General features: G+C 44.4%; 1 protein-coding gene across 1 annotated transcript in view; it reads right to left on the reverse strand.

Moving 5' to 3' along the window:
- The window catches only part of BMP6 (bone morphogenetic protein 6), an 88,471-nt gene extending 68,479 nt beyond the window's left edge, over positions 1 to 19,992 (reverse strand). The window contains exon 1 of the mRNA XM_032115919.1: positions 19,551 to 19,992. Coding sequence (XP_031971810.1) covers positions 19,551 to 19,977 — 427 coding nt within the window. The 5' untranslated portion in view covers positions 19,978 to 19,992. The remainder of the gene's footprint in view (positions 1 to 19,550) is intronic.
- Positions 19,993 to 20,266: the final 274 nt, after the last annotated feature.

Raw genomic sequence — 20,266 nt, forward strand, 5'->3', positions numbered from 1 at the left:
TTTTGGCACGGACTTGCTTTCACCTCACCTTTCAAATCCTTGCTACACCTAACATCCCTGGACACCAGAAACTAAATACTGATGTAAAAATCAAGGTTACTGCAACCTGATCAAAACTCTATGCAGGGGTCACTCAGAAGAACCACACAAAAAGGCAATAGCTTGGATTGCTGTGAGCTATCCCACAATTACGGATCACAAATTTGGAGCACAGATTATAAAAATAAGTAAGACAAGGCAACCATCATAACAACAGAGTCAAGTCAAAAGGACAGCAGAAGTGGGGAAGACACTGAACTGCTCTAGTTATGAGGTAAAGGGCAGGCATACTAAGACTAAGATGAGGGAAAGAAAATGCAACAGGCTTTCAAACCATACACGCTTTATTTAAAGTCCAGCTCCTCAGGAAAACCAAAGAGTGGATTTCCTCATGCATAGGACAGCTGATGCTGCTACAAGGCAGGAGACCACCACCTCTTCCAGCACTTCACCAAAATGGCTTCTGGACAGGGATGCCCAAAGTACAGGACCTGAGGTGGGCTCTATTTGGAAATCCTCTCATCAAAATCACTTGTCACTAGTCACTCCAAGGTGCTAGAATAAAACCCTTACTTTTCAGTGTTTCCTAGCACCGCCGGAGATGCTTGAAGGTCACCCCCTTGGGGAACAAGGACTCCCTGGCAATATGTTCCAGAACAACTTCATTTTCACGATTACTGGTGTAACCCGGTCATGCCTGTCCCTCCCAGCAAGCCAACTTCCTAACAGCTTTGGCAACTCTTGCTCCTCCAGGTAGGAAACACTGAACACCCAATGCAGGGAAGAGCGGGAGGAGCCACCACTGCTCCATCTACATTTCAGATCCAACCAGGACCCTGGATCAGGGGAGAAGCAGCATTGCAACGACTCCACTTTCCCCAGCACATCTGATAGTGCCATTAGCACAACTGGCTCCCAGCCACCTGAGTGAGAAAAAAAACAACTGGATGCTTGTGAGGAACGATCAAATAAAAATTTAACGTCTGAATAAACAGAACAGAACACCTGGCAGAATGACTGAGGTCCAACCACATGTACTGGCAGCACCAGCAAGAGCTCCAGTGCTGCTCAGCACTGCTGTGGTAGGGAGAAGCCTTGAGCTCAGGCTGGTTCCAGTGCAGACCCTGTAAACAGTTTCGGGCCACTTCTTGGCAGAGCTCTTCAATTTATTTTAGATTGCCGGCACGTGCCGGAGGGAACTATTGGGAGGCCCATAAAAATTGAGTTTCCTCTCACAGTGTCAACTGATGAAGTAGTCTTTGCTTCTTGACCTCAGTCATTGTATAGTGCTACCGCCTGCTGTTACAGAAAGTTGCTGTGTGACAGTAAGAAAGCTGACACCTAATTGTTACATTTGACCAAGTGTTTTAATTAAGGGAAGAGTGTCTTTAAAATAAACTCTTAGGAGGCTTTGGCCCACATTCAGGAAAGCACTTAAGTATAAGTCTTAGACTGTCCCTATCCAGGAAAGCACATGCTTAAGTGCTTTCCTGAATGCAGATATATTCCCATCCTGGGGCCTTAAAAGTGCACTAAATAATAAAATTTATTGCAATTTGATTTCACTGTTTTCTTGAAATATTTATTTAGCTGTTTCTTTATTAAGAGTAAAGTCACTTGAATTTTGTATCTAACAACCCATACTGCTTGCTGATTGCATTCCAAGAGACAATCTGTTAATGCTGTTTCAGTTAAACTCTAGGGTTTTTCTCCCCCACAATCATGAAACTGTCTCATTTTCTTGACACACTGCTTACTCTCACACAGGGTACCTACTGGCCACATACCACTCGAAATAATTTTGCATGGAGTTGGAGACCTTTGGGTCTGTTCTTCATCACATACATAAGAATGATATAAACTCAAGCTTTATCTAAACCAACTCTTGTGTCTGGGGCATTCACTGAACAGTGTTCAGTCGCTGCTTCTACCAATAGTAATGCCTGTATTGTTACACCGGTATAGATGTCACAAGTCAGAACAAAAAACCAAATTTCAACACTAGCAGATCCTTCCCCCCACAGACAATACACAGTATTTTACTGTGTATTACATCTCTGTGTGTACATCACAGTATTTTACTGTGTATTACATTACATATTACATGAGTTTTACATCTCTCACAAGCTACCTCCAACACCTTCACACTGCAAACTTTAGATTTTCCCAATAGAAAGCTGATGGTGTTCAGCAGGAGGAGAAGCGAGCAAGAGCACAGCATGCACACATCCACATGAAAACCTGGGAGAAGAGTTGAGGTGTACTCTGTCCTACTTAACCACTACTCCTGCAGCTCCTGAAATGTGAACTTGAAACTTGGGAAATGAGAACAAAGGTGTCAAATTTGTTAGTACTGCTAGAGCCCAATGAAGTGAGAGTCGATCATGGCTTTAACCATGCTCATTTGGCCAACAGTTACACCGTATCAGTCCCACATTCCATGACTTACATCAAAAGTCTGAGCCTTCTCCTGTGGTCCTGTCAAGAAGCACCAGGTATTGACCCAAGCTAGAGAAAGAGCCTCACTGTTTCTTGTGGAGCAAGAGCCTGCTGAGACCCCATTACTGAATTACTGTCAATCTCTCACATGCTAAGGCTAGGACAAGTGACCAAATTTTGTTCAAATCAAAGCAGCAGGAGGACTTTGCATGTTAGGTATTTTCTCTTCCCCCTATAACACTGAGAACAGTTCACATCCACCCAGTAACACCACCTAACAGCTGCTGCATGGCTGTGAGGACCCAGGACACGAGTGACACTGCTGATCTCTCCTGCTCCCACCACATCCTCCCCAGCAGCTTACAGCTGTAGGTGCTGGTTTTCACTTCTTTGCTCCTACTTTTTTTTTTTGTCCAGGGCAGCTGGCAGGAGTCCTGTGACCTGTGAGACATGGAGGAAAACTGCAACAGATTTCTATGGAGCTTGCTGGACAAAATGCCTACAACATCTTTGTTTTCAATAGTTCTGAGGGTCTTTTCTAGTCCTAACATGAACTTACCTTTCTTGTTCAGACTTGGGCTTTTTGTGTACACCACCACTGCTAATGGAAGTACCACCTGCTGTACTTTAGCTTACTACCTCTGCACTCCAAGCATATAAAGAAATGCCAAAGTGATAGAAAAACAGGATATCGAAGCGTATTCACATAATCTGCACAATACACAAAAAAAGGTTTCAAAGGGAGAAAAACCTGCAGGATTAATTGTCCTCTGGCTATACAAAGAAGCAGATGCAAATATAGGTGTCCCAACTGTGACCAGCAGGTACATAATTAAGGGAACACCACATGAAGACACGTGCTTAATTTGTTCAGGTGGCAAGGTTAACGAAATAAGCTCAGGGAATGAATGCAATACAAGCAGATTGACTTAAAAACTGAAAAAAAGCCGGTCAAGATGAATCACACATCTCAGTCTAATAAAGAAACAGTCTGCCTGCTTTAAAGTCAATCATAATTGGTTTCCCCTCACCTTCCAAAAATGTGTTTAAAAAGGAAAATAGTATAAATGGCTCAAGCTAAACCACAACCACTTTATTCATCTGTTGTTTCAGTTTTTCCTTAAGGCTTGTGTTTAAAGAAAACCCAGAGCACCCCACTCTCAGCAGCCTTTTCACACACACTGCATTTAACGAGAAAGAATACGGATCATTACTATGAAGTTCTGTAGGAGAGAACATTGCAAGGAAAGAAAGCAGCATCATTTTCCACAGACTTCTCTTCTGGGCATCACCAGACAGAGATATCTGACCTCTCACTCCAGCAGCTGCTTGGGGACGCACAGAGGATCTCATGGACAAAAAGGCTTTCAGGACAAATCTCCTGCCCCTGTGAGCCTTGTCTCTTTCACGCAGTGCCACTCTCACCACAATGAGGCACCATTACTAGTGTTTACATAAGTCTGAATCATGCAAACTAGGAAAGATGGAATAAGAGGTAAAATAATCAAAAGCTGCATCAGCAAGAGCTGTGGTTTCAGTCAGCGGAAAGCATTATTTTTAGAAAACCAGGATCTCTTAGTCACCATCCTTCAAATTCACTTGCCTGCACAGGCAAGAGCCACGACCCTCTCTCTGCTCCAGCTCATTCCTCATTCTCCAGAGTTTCTCCTCTCCTTCATGCCCATGAAATCAGGTGTGCATGGCCAGCCCAAGTGATTTGCTGGACATGACCCACCCATGACCAGCTGCTGCATTTACTACAACTCTGGTGGGGTCTTCCACATTGTGCTTGTGATTGTATCCAACATTCCAAGGGCTGGCTTTTTTCAGGGGTCTTCCCCAGCTGTGCTTCACATGTACTTCAGCCTCAGATAACCAAAGCAGCTTTCATAGTTCAGCTGCCCCAGAAATCACTCCAACACTTTTTTTCTCCTCGAGTACAGCTTGGGTTTAATTCAACGGGAAACGGCAGAAGTAGCAATGTGTGCCCTTCATGCCACACACAGTGGCAGGCAAATACCCTGCAACCCAGCCAGAGATGATCTGAATTGCTGGATAATTGACTTAAAAGCTTGAACTGAAATCTGGGGTGGCAGATCACATGCAATTCTGCCAAGGATTCCCCTTTCCCCTCTTCCTCTAGCTTGCTTCTTTGCATCCCAGTTAGCCTGAACACACCCACATGCTCAGGGAACTCCTGCCTGCAGCAGAGGGCAAGGCAAAACCAGTGAAGACCTCTGCTACAGCAGCTCTGACACTGAGTATGTGGCAGGGAGCAGTAAGACAGCAATAAGGTGGATCCCACCAGGACACTGTGGCAGAGCACTGGCCAGGTATTCTTCAGCAACAAGCTCCTGTCTGCATGACTTCCTGAACTGACTTTTCGCACCTTATTCTTGGGATCCGGTACCAACCTGAAGTAACTTCACACAGGCAGGAGGGCAGTGGGGCAAGAAAATCCGTGACATGAAGACAAACCATGAAACCCACAAAGGACAGAGAGCATCTCCTTCCTGGCCACTATGAGCTGGGCTTAGTACACAATCCCTTACCTCAGCTGTGGTTTTGTCTGTGCATGCGGAGAGCAGGTTTTGCTGTCCTTACTCCTCAAATAGCAGCAGGCAGCAGTGAGATCTTTTCTCTGGATAACTGCTGCCTCTGACTCTGGCACAAGGCTGCACTTCTAGCAGGAGAAACATATTAGAAAACCACTGTTTGATATCAAAGCCTCCACAGTCTCTTAATAGTCCTTCATAATTTTTGTAGCTGCATAAACTTTTAGAAAAGTTTGTTAATTTTAAAATAATGTGTTTATTTAACTATGATATTTCTCTCTTCTTGATTGCTGAGAGGATCTGTAGTACAAACCCAGGTTTTCTTCCATCTCAAATTGGTACAGTGCAAAGCCAAGAATACATATGTTGCTAGCTGGAAAATAAAGTGCCCTTGATTCCTAACTTTATTTTGGACAGTGCACTCAAAGTTATTAAAAGCCAAATTCAGTAGTGAGAAAATATATATAGCTTCAACTGTTTTGTGTGGGTTTAAAGTACTATTTGCTTTATGAGTAAGAGATTCAATAATGCATATATTTACATAAAAATAGTTCTGACATTTAAGTTAACTTCTTGCCAAGCTAGTGCAAAAGTGGAAATGTAAAAAGCATAAGCAGAGAAATAAGCCCCTATGCTGTAAGTCTGCTATTTACAGGTAATTTTTTTTCCTTGGCAATAATACCTGAACAGTATGTTTTATAGCACTAGACCTAGCCACTCTGAGTCAATTTGGTGTTTATGGAACGTGCCAGACTGACAGTTTGAGATTTAAATGCTCCATGCCAGCTTGTAGTTGAGCTGGTGTAGGGGCTAGGAGAGTTTCCAGAACCCGGGCCACTGATGTTCTGCAGACACAACAAAATCCACGATGGCACTGGTCCAGTACACAGTAACGCAAACACCCAATTATTCCTCAAGCCCCAGGAGGCTTCTGAAGAGGGTGGCACCAACATGTGCTGCATGAGAGCATGGAGTGAAGCACCTACCAAAAGTCAAAGCCCCAGGATGGCTATAAAATGTCCAAAACTTTAAAACTGATGCTGTTCAAAAGCACCTTACTCTGCTAGCTCTGGGGATGACCATGCAGCAGTCACTAGATAATGGATGTGATAGACAGAAGAGGTTGGAAACCGTCTTTTCTACTACAGTAACCAAGATCGTTCTTTATTTCTTTTTTTCCCCCAGAGCAATTAGTCAGCTCAGGGATGTCAAAACATATAACTGGGCCATGAGACAAATTACAGTGTAAGTGCTGCTACTTTGCCAATGACCTAGCAGGCTTGGCCCCGAGATTTCTAATGTTTGAAGTCTCATGTTCCTTGTTCAGTATTGCACTTCTTCTAAAGACATTTTAATTAAGATGAAGTGACAGGCAAACCTACTTGCATGGATCCTTCATATATATAAACAAATAACAACAAAGCCCAGATGACCAAATGGGTGATATATTGGTATGAAAAAGAGAAATATAAAACACTATATATATACATTCATCAAGTCTTTGGTTACCAATTCACTCTTTAGCGAAAGTTCATGACAACGGGCTCATCAATACTTAATACTCTGACTTTCTCAGCTGAATGGTCTGGCAGTCAAACAGCAATCTTCAAATTCTAAGCATCATAAATATATGAACAGAAACAATTAATCAGAGCTGAGGATAGTCTTGATCCTTACTGCAGCCTCATGTGTTACATATTTTTTTCTGCTGTGATCTCACTAGCAATGCATCACTGTTTTTAACCACTCTGAGCACTGATTCTACGTTCAGCAGCTGTGTTTGTTTACAGGGCTAGAAATTAGCACAGGACAAATGGACTTCATCCAACTGAAATTTTATTTTGGCATTTTCCACTACACTTCACAATATATTGGTCCTCATAGACCAATTATGTATTTGCCACTGACGCTGGCCAAGGAGCGTGCATAAGCAAAGATGGTGCTCACTAATACTACACAGGGATGCTTTTATTGCTCCAAATGCAAGCTCCCTAATTACTAAGCACAGCTCAGTCACTTGTAGCCAGGAAAGTCCACTATTGTATTGTTCATACTTTTTTCCGCTAGGAACATAAAGAATGTCATCATAATCCATACTGTGCTTTGCACTCTGCCAGTTCAGTAAGAGCGCTGAAATGCAATGATATTTTATATTTAAAGGGACCTGCCAGTGCCCTTCACACTTATAATTGAGCTCCCAAAGCCAGTTCCAAAAGACTGTAAACCAAATTCAGATGAGTCAGCCCTAACACCATTTTCCATTTCAACATTCATATGGTTTTTCATGCATGTATTTAAAAACAAACAAAAGAGCAGCCCTTTGCCCCATGCACTTTCCATTTCCTTGACCATTACCTTAGCATAGAGCTGGGGGGTGCTTCAGTTTTCCCCATCCTGCTCTAGAATAAGCTGTTAAAGAGGAGTTACTGAATTCACTGAAACATGGTGGCAAACACTCCTGCCCGAGTTCTCACACACCTGATAGTAAGTGTAACTTTAAATGCTTGCCCTAGTTATTCAGAATACTTTTGTAAGCTATCCCTATTTATGCTAGAACTCACACAAGAGATAAACATAAAGTGCATTAAGTTGTAGTTTAGAGACTCTATGCTGCTAAAAATACTCTGGTTCTATCTTAAAAAATGTATTTTAGAGGAACTACCAAACAGTCCCGCAGGCACCAAACAATTTCTTCAGGCAAATATCCACAGCTTTTCTGTCAGTTAAACCAATAAGTCCTGATTAAGCACCTCTCTGGAGAGAATAAAGTTAAAAGTACTATGCAACTTCTTGAAATATATTTTCTTGAGGACTGAAAAAGCCCAAGAACATTTGCATGACATTTTCTGAGGAACTGCCACTCACTATTTTTAACTTTGTTTAGTGCAACAAACTCTGATAATTTAAAATAATAGCAATGATGATGTTCTGACTTCACAAGATGCATGAAGAACCCTGTCAAAGTAATATATTGCACTCTGCCATGTAATTATGTTATGTTGGAGCAGAGTGTTGGAAAACTTAGTATAATCATTAGCCGAGCGCTGAATGTTTTGATTGTCAGACAGGTTGTATATGATGCAAATATATGACTCAGAAATGATTTCACATAAACATTTTGGTAACAGTAATCTGACTCATAACCTCCAACATAGAAAATAACAAGCTGCACAAAACATCTGTGCGCTCCGAGCAACCCTGGCTTGTAGCAACCTTCACAAGTCTCACAGCACAGAGACACCAGAGGTCCTATCCCTGAGGACCCGAAGCTGAGAGGTGTTGACACCTACCTTCCCAAAAAGAGTCAAAGAAAGAGCAAAAAGCACTGTCATTCCCACCAGAGATCCCCGGCAAAGAGCTATGATAGTTTATGCCATCTGATAGCCTGCCCAGGGGGCATTGCTTGGTTTAGGTCCACAGTTAACAGGGCTAAGATGGGAGGAAAGGTTTGTTGCTATTCCACCCCAAAGTTTCGCTATGTCAAGTACAACACAATGCACAATTCTTCTTCTATTTATTTTTTCATTCATTAGGAGATGGACAGCTTCTTTCATGGCCCCCTTCTGAAGACAAATGTGCAGTCTTGAGTGACAAGGAGGATTTACCGTCTGTTATTTCAGAGGAGGTTTGCCATGTTTATTCTGGAAAGTGCCATGAATTAATGAACTATCTCTTCAAGCCTCAGTGCATCAGAGCTGCCAGCTCTCTGGCTGCCAGAAGCAACAGACTGTTTTGGGACCCCATAAAACTGTTTTTACTAAGACTAGAGATAGCAAAAGTATCAGGCAGACCCAATCCCAATAGCTTCTGAAACATAAAGGAGTCATTATACCAACTTCAGCTGTTACACTGCATTTTTATGGGGAGTTTCTCAACAAAACTGTCAGTTAACTGGGAAGAACAGCTACTATTAGCTTCCCTGCAGCATGGGCATTACCAGAAGTCAACCAAACCTTTACTAGGCTCTCCAATAGTTTTAAGTGAAACATGTGCTAGCCTGTGACACCTTTCATCTTTCCTATGTTCAACTGTTGGCAAGCATGTCTGAAGAGCCATGTCCCTAGTGGAGCATGGTTGCAGAAGGCACAGACTGTGCAGCACTGATGAGCGAGGTTCACAAGCATGAAGAACTAAAGCCTAAGCCAAGTAGAACCTGTAGGCTCCAGCTAATTCATGCTGCCACCTGAAAAAAAGATAAGTTTCACCAAATAGGACCCTTTTGTTTCACCGGCTCCATGAGCCACTGGAGGACCAGCCAGGTCAGTAAAACAGCACACATTCTCATGGTGAGATTGCAGGACTGGAAGCAAGAATTTCAGGGACCTCATGACAGCCCTGGTCCAGTCATAACCTCTGAACCTCAGCCTAGTTATTTGGAAAATCAGTACAAGAGTGATTTACATTTGTCAGAACATACTGTGAGACTTCAATGCTTATGAAGTGTTTCGAGGTTCTGAATAAGAGACAGAGTAGTATCTCGATGTTGTCTAGCAAGTAACAAGCATTACATATCCTGCAGAATGGAACATTTTTTGACAGCTGCTACAACCATTACAGTGTAAAAACTATCACATGCAAGAGACAAGACACAGACATCTCAAAGAGAAAATCTATTGTAGTACATTAAACAAACGTATTTTCTCTCCAGCTATCTTCCATAGCATAATAAGTTGGAACTACCTTAAATATGAGAACTCTCTTACTCTCTTTTCTTTAAGTCTCCCTTCTTTTCCCTTCACTCCCTTCCCCCTCTGCCTTTTTTCCTTTGTGGGGTTAAAAAAAAAAATTTAAAGAGCAAGCCAAGAGATTCACAATCACCAAAGCCTGCAGAACATACAGTGAATTTTGGCAGGACATGCATGTTTATCCTTTTCATATGCTGTTTAAATTATTTTTATAAACAACTCATTATCTTGCATAGCCACTGCTTGGTCCTTTTCATGTCAAAGATGTTTGATGTTACAGTAATTAAGCAAAAGGGTCTGCATGCTTGAAATGCTGTCTCAGGATGATGGTTTGTGGGCAAGAGAGGCTGCTGCTTTTCTAAACTGAAGGGTTTCTTTGCCAACCTTCATCATTTAAGTTGAGCACCTGGATTCTGTACTTGGGGATAAAATCTTTGCGTAGATATTAAAACATGAATTTCAAGGCAGGCTTAAATTTTAGAACTATCCTCCTACTATTTTGCATCAAAATTGTGCACACAGGTTAAGGCTTGCAGAAAATCCTCTCACTGCTTGCACATGAATGTTTTGAAGAACCAGGCTCGGCATCATTATGAAGATTCATGGACATTAAAAGTGTATAAATCCTCTTCCTACACCACACCACACCACCAGTGCGGCCATAAGTAGTGAAGAAATGTGAATGGAAAGTCCATGGTAAGTGACATAGGAAATGCCGCCTCCTTTTTTCCTGCAGAGCATCTGGTGATTTAAAGACTGCTGCCTTGACCTCTGTTCATCTGAATTTGGCCAGAGTGAGCTTGCACCTCTGTGACATGAGGAACTAAAGCTCTGACCACTTCTTTATTCCTGGATATAGAACCTTAATCCAGGTATTTTAAAGCAATTTGAAAAATATGGAAGTTAGGCTGCAGCAAGTGTTCATGTTCAAACAACTTTGTATTATTATGGCGTTACAAAGGCAGCGACAGAAAAGTCTTTTGCATCTTGTACACATTAGTTACGGTTAAACATTATTTTCCAACTTATTTGGATAATTTTACTCCTTGTAAAAGGACTGGAATTGACTGCTAAGAGCTTTACTCTTCTGAATTTCTCTCTGAAGCGGTCTGGAAAGCCCAGGAGAGACAAGGATGCAAGAAGACATCTGTTTCACACTGTAGCTGCCGACCCTTTCCTCCCTCCAACACCTCTTGGCTTACGTGTGCGACTATCAGACCCTGTTCATGAGCTCTAATCTGTTCTCATTTTTTAAGTGCTCTTTGTTGCCTGGTGTGGAGCTTAACACTTGTGCTTCAATAGACATTATGTCACCCTTTAGCCCTTGTACAAACAGTGTCTAATACCTTGACCATACATGCCACACGAACGCGATGCAGTGAGCGACAAGATAAGAAAGCTGCAGCAGTACACCTCAACATAAACATCTCTGTGCATGCTTTAAACATGGCACATATTACAGCCTGCACTTGATAAAAGAAACTGTAGATCTCCAATTGACAAGATTTTTGGTTGAACATATAAATATTCATTAAAGGAGTGCTTCAAATAGCCAATTCATGTATTTCTCACACTGCAAACAACCATTAACATACATGGAATAACACATCTTTGGAATACTGTTTGAAAACACTCTCTCATTTACTATCAGGAAATTTGACTCTTCAGAACAAGTGTTAACACTGTCTTGATTAATTTGTAAAGCTATTCAAGCCGTGAAGTACATCTGCACATTCAGTATATTTCCAATACTGTATTTCTGTTTTCATTTTCTAAATGTTTTTATTTATACACTAATATTTGACCTATGAATGTTCCAAGTTTATAAGGAGCCAGCTGTTCTAAATTCTGGTTATACCAAGCATTCATGCAAAACATCAGGTGATATCATTGGATATTTTTAAGGGGAAAGTTCACAGGAAAGCAGTTATGTATTCTTGTGATTAACACCACATTGGATCAAAACAGTCATGTCTAGCTCTCTGAAAAATACAGCTACTGTTTTAGTTAGCAGAACACTTCGGCTCTGTCTACATTATCCTTTTTTGCCAAAAGTTCACACTGTTGCTACCACTGATTCAATTCTGTTATTGTGCTATGATGAACACTGCTACGTAAAATAAAAAGAGCTGAAAGCAGTGCTGTCAAAATCTTTGTGCCCTTAACAACAAAACAAAAAAAAATCTCATTACATCACCAAAAAAACCCCAACCAACCCAAAAGCCAAACAAACAAAAAAATCCACTCCAAAACTCTACCCAACACTACAAGACTGTTTCTTAAGTAACTGAAAGTTCAGGAAATGCCAGCCCCAATCCACAGCAGGTTTTAGGAATCGAAGTCCATTACGAGGTATTAAACACCCCTGCAATCCCACAGGGACTCAGCTTCTTTAATTAAGCTTTTTTCTCCTGCAACAGCCCTGCAGCAGGTGCAGCCCCATGCCTTTCCCAGGGCCACTGTGTGGGAGCCTGCTCTGGGTGCAAAGCACCAGGCCACAGGAGCCTCTTAGGATGCTGCTGCCAGCCACCCCTGCTGCAAGTGCTGCAGCTCTGCAGAAGGCACTGCTCTTCATCCTCTGCCAGCCACAACTGGAAAAAAGGTGGAAAGAAATGACTCACTGAATACTTTTCAGGCACCCTCAGTACATCATGGCTACAGAATCCCAGTCCCAAGTGCCCTCTCAATTCCCTCTTAGAATTCCAGGAAGTTTGGGCTGGAAGGGACCTTCAAAAGTCATCCAGATCAACCCCTGCCATGGGCAGGAATATCATTCAGTAAAACAGATTGCTCAATGCCCCATCCAACCTGGCTTTGAACAGCTCCAAGGATGGGGCATCCTCAGTTCCTCTGGGGAACTTGTTCCAGTGTTCTACTACTTCTTTTTGAAAAAATTCACCCTTATATCCAATCTAAATCTACCCTCTTTCAGTTTAAAACTGTTGCCCCATCAAACAGGGAACCTAGGCGTGACCCAACACCAGACTCCAAGAATCAGGTGGACAGAAGACAGCTTTCCAGTCCTTAACCTCCATCTCCCAGGCTCTGAGGTCTGATACTTGCTGTAACAAATGGGAATCTCTCACCCATGAGCCATTTTTCCATTTGGGCAATAGTGCTTGCTCTTTGCTTCACACTGCTATATAAATGGTCAAATGGAAATGTTAAATGATTAGTAGTTGTGCATCTGCTGGGATACAGCAGAAACACACAATGGGACTGTTTACGTCCCAAGTAAATCATACCTTCCTCTAACCCCCTACAAGCCAGCAATGAGGCAAGATGACCTAAAAAGAATTGTGACTCCATGGCATGGAAAGTCTAAACACCACCTTCCTTCCTCCTAAATCACAAACACCGCTTGAAAGTTTATATTTAAAACTACGAGAGAGAGTGTAACCACTGCAATGCACCGGGCTAGACCCAGCAAGGATCCACAGCTCCTTGGCAGAGGTACAAGCCTGCAGCAAGCAGTCCCAGCAGGAACTCAGCACAAGACATCCATGACAGCTGCCCAAGTGATTTTCTGCTAAAGCCATGTTGAGCTGGAAGAAAATTGCCAAAAGGAAACCTTTTTATAACAAGTGGTTTAGCTTCAATTTTTTTAAGGGAAAGAACTAGGAAGTTTTGCTTTTATTTTTACAAAAAATTCCAAAAAAAACCCCCAAAGCCAGTCCCACACCTGGGTTTCTAATTCAAAATGCAACTTTTCATTTATTTACAGATAAAAAATTTGGCTTGAAATAATCAAGACTGGTCTGGCAATACTAGCTTTTTACAATTACAATAAACTGCTGTTGTTATTGTTGTTGCTGGAAGAAAAATTTGTGTGAAATGTTGAAGTCTAAGACTGTAAATTTTCAAGCTCTGAAAAGCTTTCACAAGATAGAGAATAATCCTACTAATGCCACATGGTCTGGTTCCAGTAGCTTAGTCCAGATGACAGTCAGACTTGGATAAATTGCTTACATGAACATGACCCTCCACTCGTTTCAACAGTACAGGTTTTGAAGAGCAGCTTCTGCAGGAGCCACACATCTTCCAGGGCTCCTGGCCAAAGGCAGGAGGATGACTACGGTCCCTCAAACTCCAAGTCCAGAGGAGATGAGGGCTTCTAAAAGACCTTTGCCCTTTCTTTAATCATGTTGTCAGGTAGCTTCACACTATCAGGCAGCTCGCAAGCAGCAGCTACTTCAAGGAGATGACATAAATGAGGACCTTGATCTCCATCAGTTGAACAGCAAATGTAAGGCTGCTCTTTGGCGCTTGGGAATCTGTCTTGGCATCAAAGCCCACTATACAAGGCTTGGCAGAAGTCAGTAAACTCATTCAGCTTCATGATTTCCAATATTGGCCTGCTCTGGACACACGTGGAGGATGCTGCTCACAAGCTGAGCAAGTGAGGCTGTACACAGCCAGCTGGCAGCACAGCCAGATCTGCAGCATCACACACTCCAGTTACTCCCTGTGAGTAGATGTCTTGACCTTTACAACACATGGCCAAGAGTATAAACAGATGGGATGACAGTATGAATGGTATGGTCCCATCAATACAATCACACGACATCCCTGATACATCTTGGTTGCCTAATTTCGTATCTCCCAACAGCAAGCATGGTAGTGGGAAAAACGCAGATGGGCCGATCAAACCCTTCAGATGAAAAAAATTCACCTGCTTTAGAAACACGTGTAAAGATGTTGGAGCACTGCTTCCCTCCTGTGAAAAGCTGTGCAGAACAAAGGCATATTGCTTGCACCTAAGGTGCTATGGATTTGGGCAAGATCATTCCTAAAAGGAAATCTGGTAGGCGACCGCTGCCAAAAAGAATGAAAGCCTGTTTGGAAGACACTGCAACCATAAGGTGCTGCTTTATAGGCAAGGGGGGGAGAGAGAGAGAGAGAGTGTATTTGTACTACAAGACTTATATTTACCTCCAAGCAACCCCCTTGCACTGAAAGGGAGCACCCTTGCCCCAGCAGACACTTGAAGTCTTGCAGGGAAGATGGTGATTGCCTGGAGTTTGGGGATTCAAAAATAGAAGAGGCTTTTCACTACAGCCCCAACTCAAATCATGTTGAAGCTTCAGGACTGACTGCAGGACCGCCTGGGAAAAGGTGAGCTTCCTCTCAACCTTTTTGCATGAAGTTTTCCCAAGGGACCTGTGGGTCTTATGATAAAAGGGAAAACCCTCTCTACAAAAGTACAGAGATACAGTGAATCGGTGCTGTTGGTCTGCTACAAAAAGCCACAATGCTGAATAACCACACCCCAAAGCACACTTTTAATGATCTTTATCTCTGGAGGGTTCGATGGGTTCAGACTTTTCCTGCACAGCTATCAACAGCCCCAGATTTGGGTCACAGCAGAAACCCACAGCCTGCCACTGAATCCCTTGGGTTTGATTATAGGAAGTACATGGCTGTTTTTCCTCTCAGTGTGGATGTCAGGATAGGAAGACATGGGTGAACACCATGTTCTGACACAGGATTGCTTCACAGCACCTTTCATTATACACAGATAATTCTGTATGCATTTAAAGTAGCAAAGTCTTAGAGAGTCTTGTTTTCTGCTACTTCACACAGCATGCGCTACTCTGAAGACACCAGCTGCTGAAAGAGGGGAGGGAGAGCAGGGGAGAGCAGATCCCCTTCACATCAGCACTGGTATGCCAGAAAAGACTGGGAGGACTTTAGATCTGACCCTTGTCTACAGCTTGGTTTGAGCAGTGACCCCTCCCTGCTCATCTTCCTGGACTGAGGAAAAAGGGGGTTGGTTGCAAGGAACTTGATACATTTTTCACTAAAATGGTTGTAAAATAAAGGGATGCTTGACAGTCAAGCTGTCAATCCAGCATCACTGCCTCAAGAGGGATCTCCATACCAACCCCGGGCTGTTTTGCCAAGAGGAGATAACCTTATCTGGTGCCATAAGGAAGGTACATTTTCCAGACGGGAAACATTAATAGATGTTATTCTCCCAACAGTACTGTGTCAAGACACACCACACATTTATGTCAAGGCTGTTCCTACAAAAAAAGCTGAACAGTTTCACAAAGACACCCGCTGACCCACAGTGCAGTCCTCTGCTGCAGCCTCACAACCCTGACATACAGCCATTTCCACAGCACAGAAGTTTGGTACCCTGCTTTGTCAGTGAATCCATGCAGATGTTTCCATCTGTGCTAGCTATCCAGACTTCCTATGTGGGAAATGAAAAGAAACAGGCACTTGTCGGATGCCTCATCCTAATGAAAACACCCAAAATAGACACTTCTAGGATCATCTTCCCAAAAAAGGGACCAGATTTACCAAAAACAGGTTATGTTTTCTGTCGAATTTTTTTTTTTTTGTACCTAACCTGATAAATTATATTTATTTTCTGAATTATCTGAATTGGTTTATATCTTGTGTGGTTTTGCTTATAATGGGAACAAAAACTTATTTCTCCTCCCTGATACTGCTCTCCAGGTGCTTTATAAAACAAAATGCTAAGCATCTCCTAGAAACCCTGGACACACCAAGCTCCCCGTATAATCAGCCCCTCTGGGAATCATTGCCCACATCTTGCAAGTCCATACTACAAGACAGACATCACCAGGTAGGCAAGATAAATCCCAGACTCCCCATTTCAAAGACTGGTATTTCTCATCCTCCCTGTAAGACAGCAACTCCCTGTGTCTGGAGAACCTCCACACCTCTGTGACCTTCTTTTTTCACTTTAAAAAAAAGCCCAAAATAAAATAGAAACCATCTCCAAGAACACTCCCACCTTTGAGACTGGGACAAGCCTGCACTGCCTGAATAATCTGAGACCTCACCAAAGTCCCTCAGCTTTCCAAGACCTTTGTGAAGACGACCATACCCTGAGCACATACGGAAACATAGCCCTCCCTAGACAGGAAACACATCTGCTGTATCCCCAGACTGAAAGATGTAGGTTGGTCAGGAAGAGCTGGAGCCCTGCATGTTTGAAATCAGTGACTACAAGCTAGTGAGACTCTTTTTGGGCTACGGGTTGGAAAAATTAAATTCACTTTTATAAGAACATCAACACCTGCAAGCTTCTCTGCACAGCTGACCTAGATGATGGCTTTCCAGCACAACGAGATGCATCAAACTTTTATCTGGATCTGAGCTGCAGCAGAAGCAGTATCAGCACCTGAAGGCAGGTCACCCACACTGACTTCACACCCACACAGCCACGTGCACCTGCACCCCCAGGTGATACCATATACTCCTCAGCCCGGGAGAACAGCGAGGGCCCCTCACATCTCTTTGGTAGTTGCCCCTTCAATAATGGAAGGGGAAGTCTTCAAGGTTGAACACAAAGTTCTTCAGAAGTCAGTTTTAAATGACCAGAAGTAACTATATGTATGGCCACATGCAGAAAGCCCCAACTAAAATAATTCTGGCAGTGTCTACTTATAAGCAGACTCCAGCTGTGAGTTTTCAGGGCTGCTTGACATGTACTTCATCGGAATAGTCAGTGTGCTTACGATCAAGAATTCTTCTCTTTCTATGGTGATCCCACCATCTTTTGCTGCATTTCTGACTTCGTCTAATACTTCGACAGATAACAAGCAGGCTTTCTCCCATCAAACCCTTGGTTTCTGTATTGGAATATAACATTAGGCTTCCTCTAGTTTTCTGACCTGAATTATTGTTAAATGGAAAAGTAAATGTCAATACACAGGTGAAAGACCCCAAAATATTCCTGAAATGTCAGAGAAGCCACAGAAAACAGCCAAACAGCTGTTCAGTCCCAGCCCATCCGTTTGCCAACACTCTGGTAACAAACAATCACATTAAATGACATTATGGTTTATGACTCGGAATTTGGAAGTTGATGAGAATTCTACAGTTGATTCATGCTTCCTGAGACTCATAACTAGCATTTCAATTGCACTATTTTGCTACATTACATGAATAATTTTCCTTGTTGTTACGTAAGCGTCTTGATCCAAATTATCAGAACTGATTTGAATCATATGAGTGGAAGGGGCTATTTTCAAAAGAAACACATACTTTCAGGTATACCATCTAATAATACTCCCCTGGTGCTTTATAAACAACTAATTACCTTCTAAAACACCACATGCTCACATTTATGCCTGGAATCAGCTCTTTTGGGAACTGCCTAGTCCCTTGCAAGCACCTTGTTTCACATCCCTCAAGTAAAACGTGCCATGGGTTTGCTTACAGGCAGCAGCACACTTCTTAAACTCACAGCTCCAAGTATAGGTCCTGAAAGTCCCAAAGGCAAAAAACAGAGACAGCAGCAGCAGCAGCTCTGTGTATTCAAAGGACAGAGACGTTTGGGGAGGCTGGGAGGGAAGAAAGAGAGAGGCAGGTGCCCTTTAGTCCTGAAGCCTGTACAGTATTTCCCAGATCTCAACTTCTGAGCTGAGACCACAGACCTCGCTGGTTTCATTGATGGACAATTTCAGGAAGTCTCAATCAAATGCATCCGAGCTCTGAGATCGCAGCACCACCTAAACATCCCCAAGCTGACTTTAAACAAGGCAATTGAGACCCTGACAGGTACACACCCACGAGGAGGCAACAGGGCTCTACGGTCCTGGAAGGTCTGAGCACCTAAGGCAGCTCAGCTGTATCCACACGAGTTGTGGTCACCTCAGTTTCAATGCAGACAAATCCTTCAACAACTCTTTGCAACACTTCTGACCTACTACGTGATTTCCATCAGGTACAAAAATTAATCAGCTCTTGTTCTAGATGCATACAGCATGGTACAAAGCTACTGAACACCTGTACCAGCACTGGGAGCTCCAAGAAATTTCCTGCTGCGGTGACATATCCCTGCTCCAAATGAGTAAACACACAACAAATTGTATTTTTTTTTTTTTTAAACAAGACAAGCTGTTGTCGTTCTGGCACGCAGCTCTGGCAGCACTAGTGAAAAGGCAAAGTTTTCAGCTGACCGGCTAAGACACTTGAGCTTCACAGGAATTCCCTAAAAAAAGGAACTGTAATTTGCCAACTGAAATATTTTCATTCTCCACATTAGGCTGAATCTAATTACACTGTTTCCTTACAATTGCATAGTACTAAGAGCTCCCTTAAGTAAAAAAGCTTAATAACTTTCCCACCGAAATGCCTGCCTCAGAGCCCTTCACATCGCTGACAAGATGGTTTGTTTGAAGAGCAGGTTGACGTCTAACAGAACTTAATTCAAGATTTCCACATGATACAGATTTTTATCATGTTCCCGTGCTCAATCACCAGAATAACCGACACAGAGTCACATATTCACCACCACACTAGCTCTGATCCCTTAAAATAAAAACAAAACAAATTAAAAATTAAAAAGAGAAGACGAGGACACCGTGGAGTAGCGTGGCTGTACTTTGTTCAAGCCCCAAAGGCATCTCTGCTGGACCTTGCATAGAGTGAGTGCAACCTGTACTCTAGCATGACCCCAGCCCTGCTACCCACGAAGCAGAGGAGGGTGTGTTTAATTCTGAACTACAGGCTCTGACCACTACCATCAGAACAAGGACTACTAAAAAAATAATTATTCTTTTTTTCTTCCTTCTCCCCACTCCTCCCCCCGCCAGGTTTTGCATTCTGGTGTATATTCCTTTTTTTCTGTTTGCGAGAGGTTTTGCCCTTCGCCGAAGTGAGCTGTCCTCCTGGCCGAAACCCGCGCAGCCCAAGTCCCAGCCGGCAAAGCCGCGACCCCGTCGCGCCCCACCGGGGAGCGGCCGCCCGTCCCCACTGCACAAGCCAGGGGTGCCCGCGGGACGGGCGGACGGGTGAGTGGCTGGGTGGGCAGCCTAGCACCCATTCCCTCCCTCCCTCACTCACTCACCCAGGTTGACGAAGCTCATGACCATGTCGGCGTCGTTGAGGAAGGCGCTGTCCTGCGGGCTGGGCAGCGGCGGGGCGGGGGGCTGCGGGCGACCCCCGCGCTCCGTGCCCGCGCTGCCCTCCGCGCCCTCGGCCAGGGAGTGGTAGAGGTCCAGCATGAAGCGCGGCGCCGCCGTCAGCCGTCCCGGCGGCGGAGCCGGCGGCTCCCGCGGCAGGGGCCGGGGACGGTGGGGCAGCCCCAGCACCGAGAGGATCTCCCGCTGCATCTCCCGCTTCTCGTGCGACTTCAGCCGCCGGTAGAGGAAGCCCGAGGCGGCGGCGGGCGGCGGCGGCTCCCCGCCCTCGGCGGGCAGTGCGGGCTCGGCGGGGCGGCAGGCTCCGCTCAGCAGCGCCCAGCAGCAGCACAGCCAGGCCAGCCGGCGCGGCATGGCGCTCGGCCGGGCGCGGGCGGGCGACGTCCCCGCTCCCCGCTGTCCCCGGGGGCTGCCCGCCGCCCTCCAGCCCTGCCCCCCCGCGGCGGGTTCGGCCCGGGCCGGCGGGGGGCGGCCAGGCCGGGGGGGCTCAGCGCTCGCCCCCGCCGCCGCCGCGCATGGCCGCCCGCGGGGCACCGCGCTGCGGAGCCCCCCGCGCCCGCCGCCGCTCAGGTGCGGCGGGGCCGCCCCCGGCCCGCTCCGGCCGCTCAGTTCGCCATGCCCCTGCCCGGGGGATCCGCGCCGG

This window comes from Corvus moneduloides, chromosome 1, assembly GCF_009650955.1.
Source record: "Corvus moneduloides isolate bCorMon1 chromosome 1, bCorMon1.pri, whole genome shotgun sequence".
Classification (NCBI taxonomy): domain Eukaryota; kingdom Metazoa; phylum Chordata; class Aves; order Passeriformes; family Corvidae; genus Corvus; species Corvus moneduloides.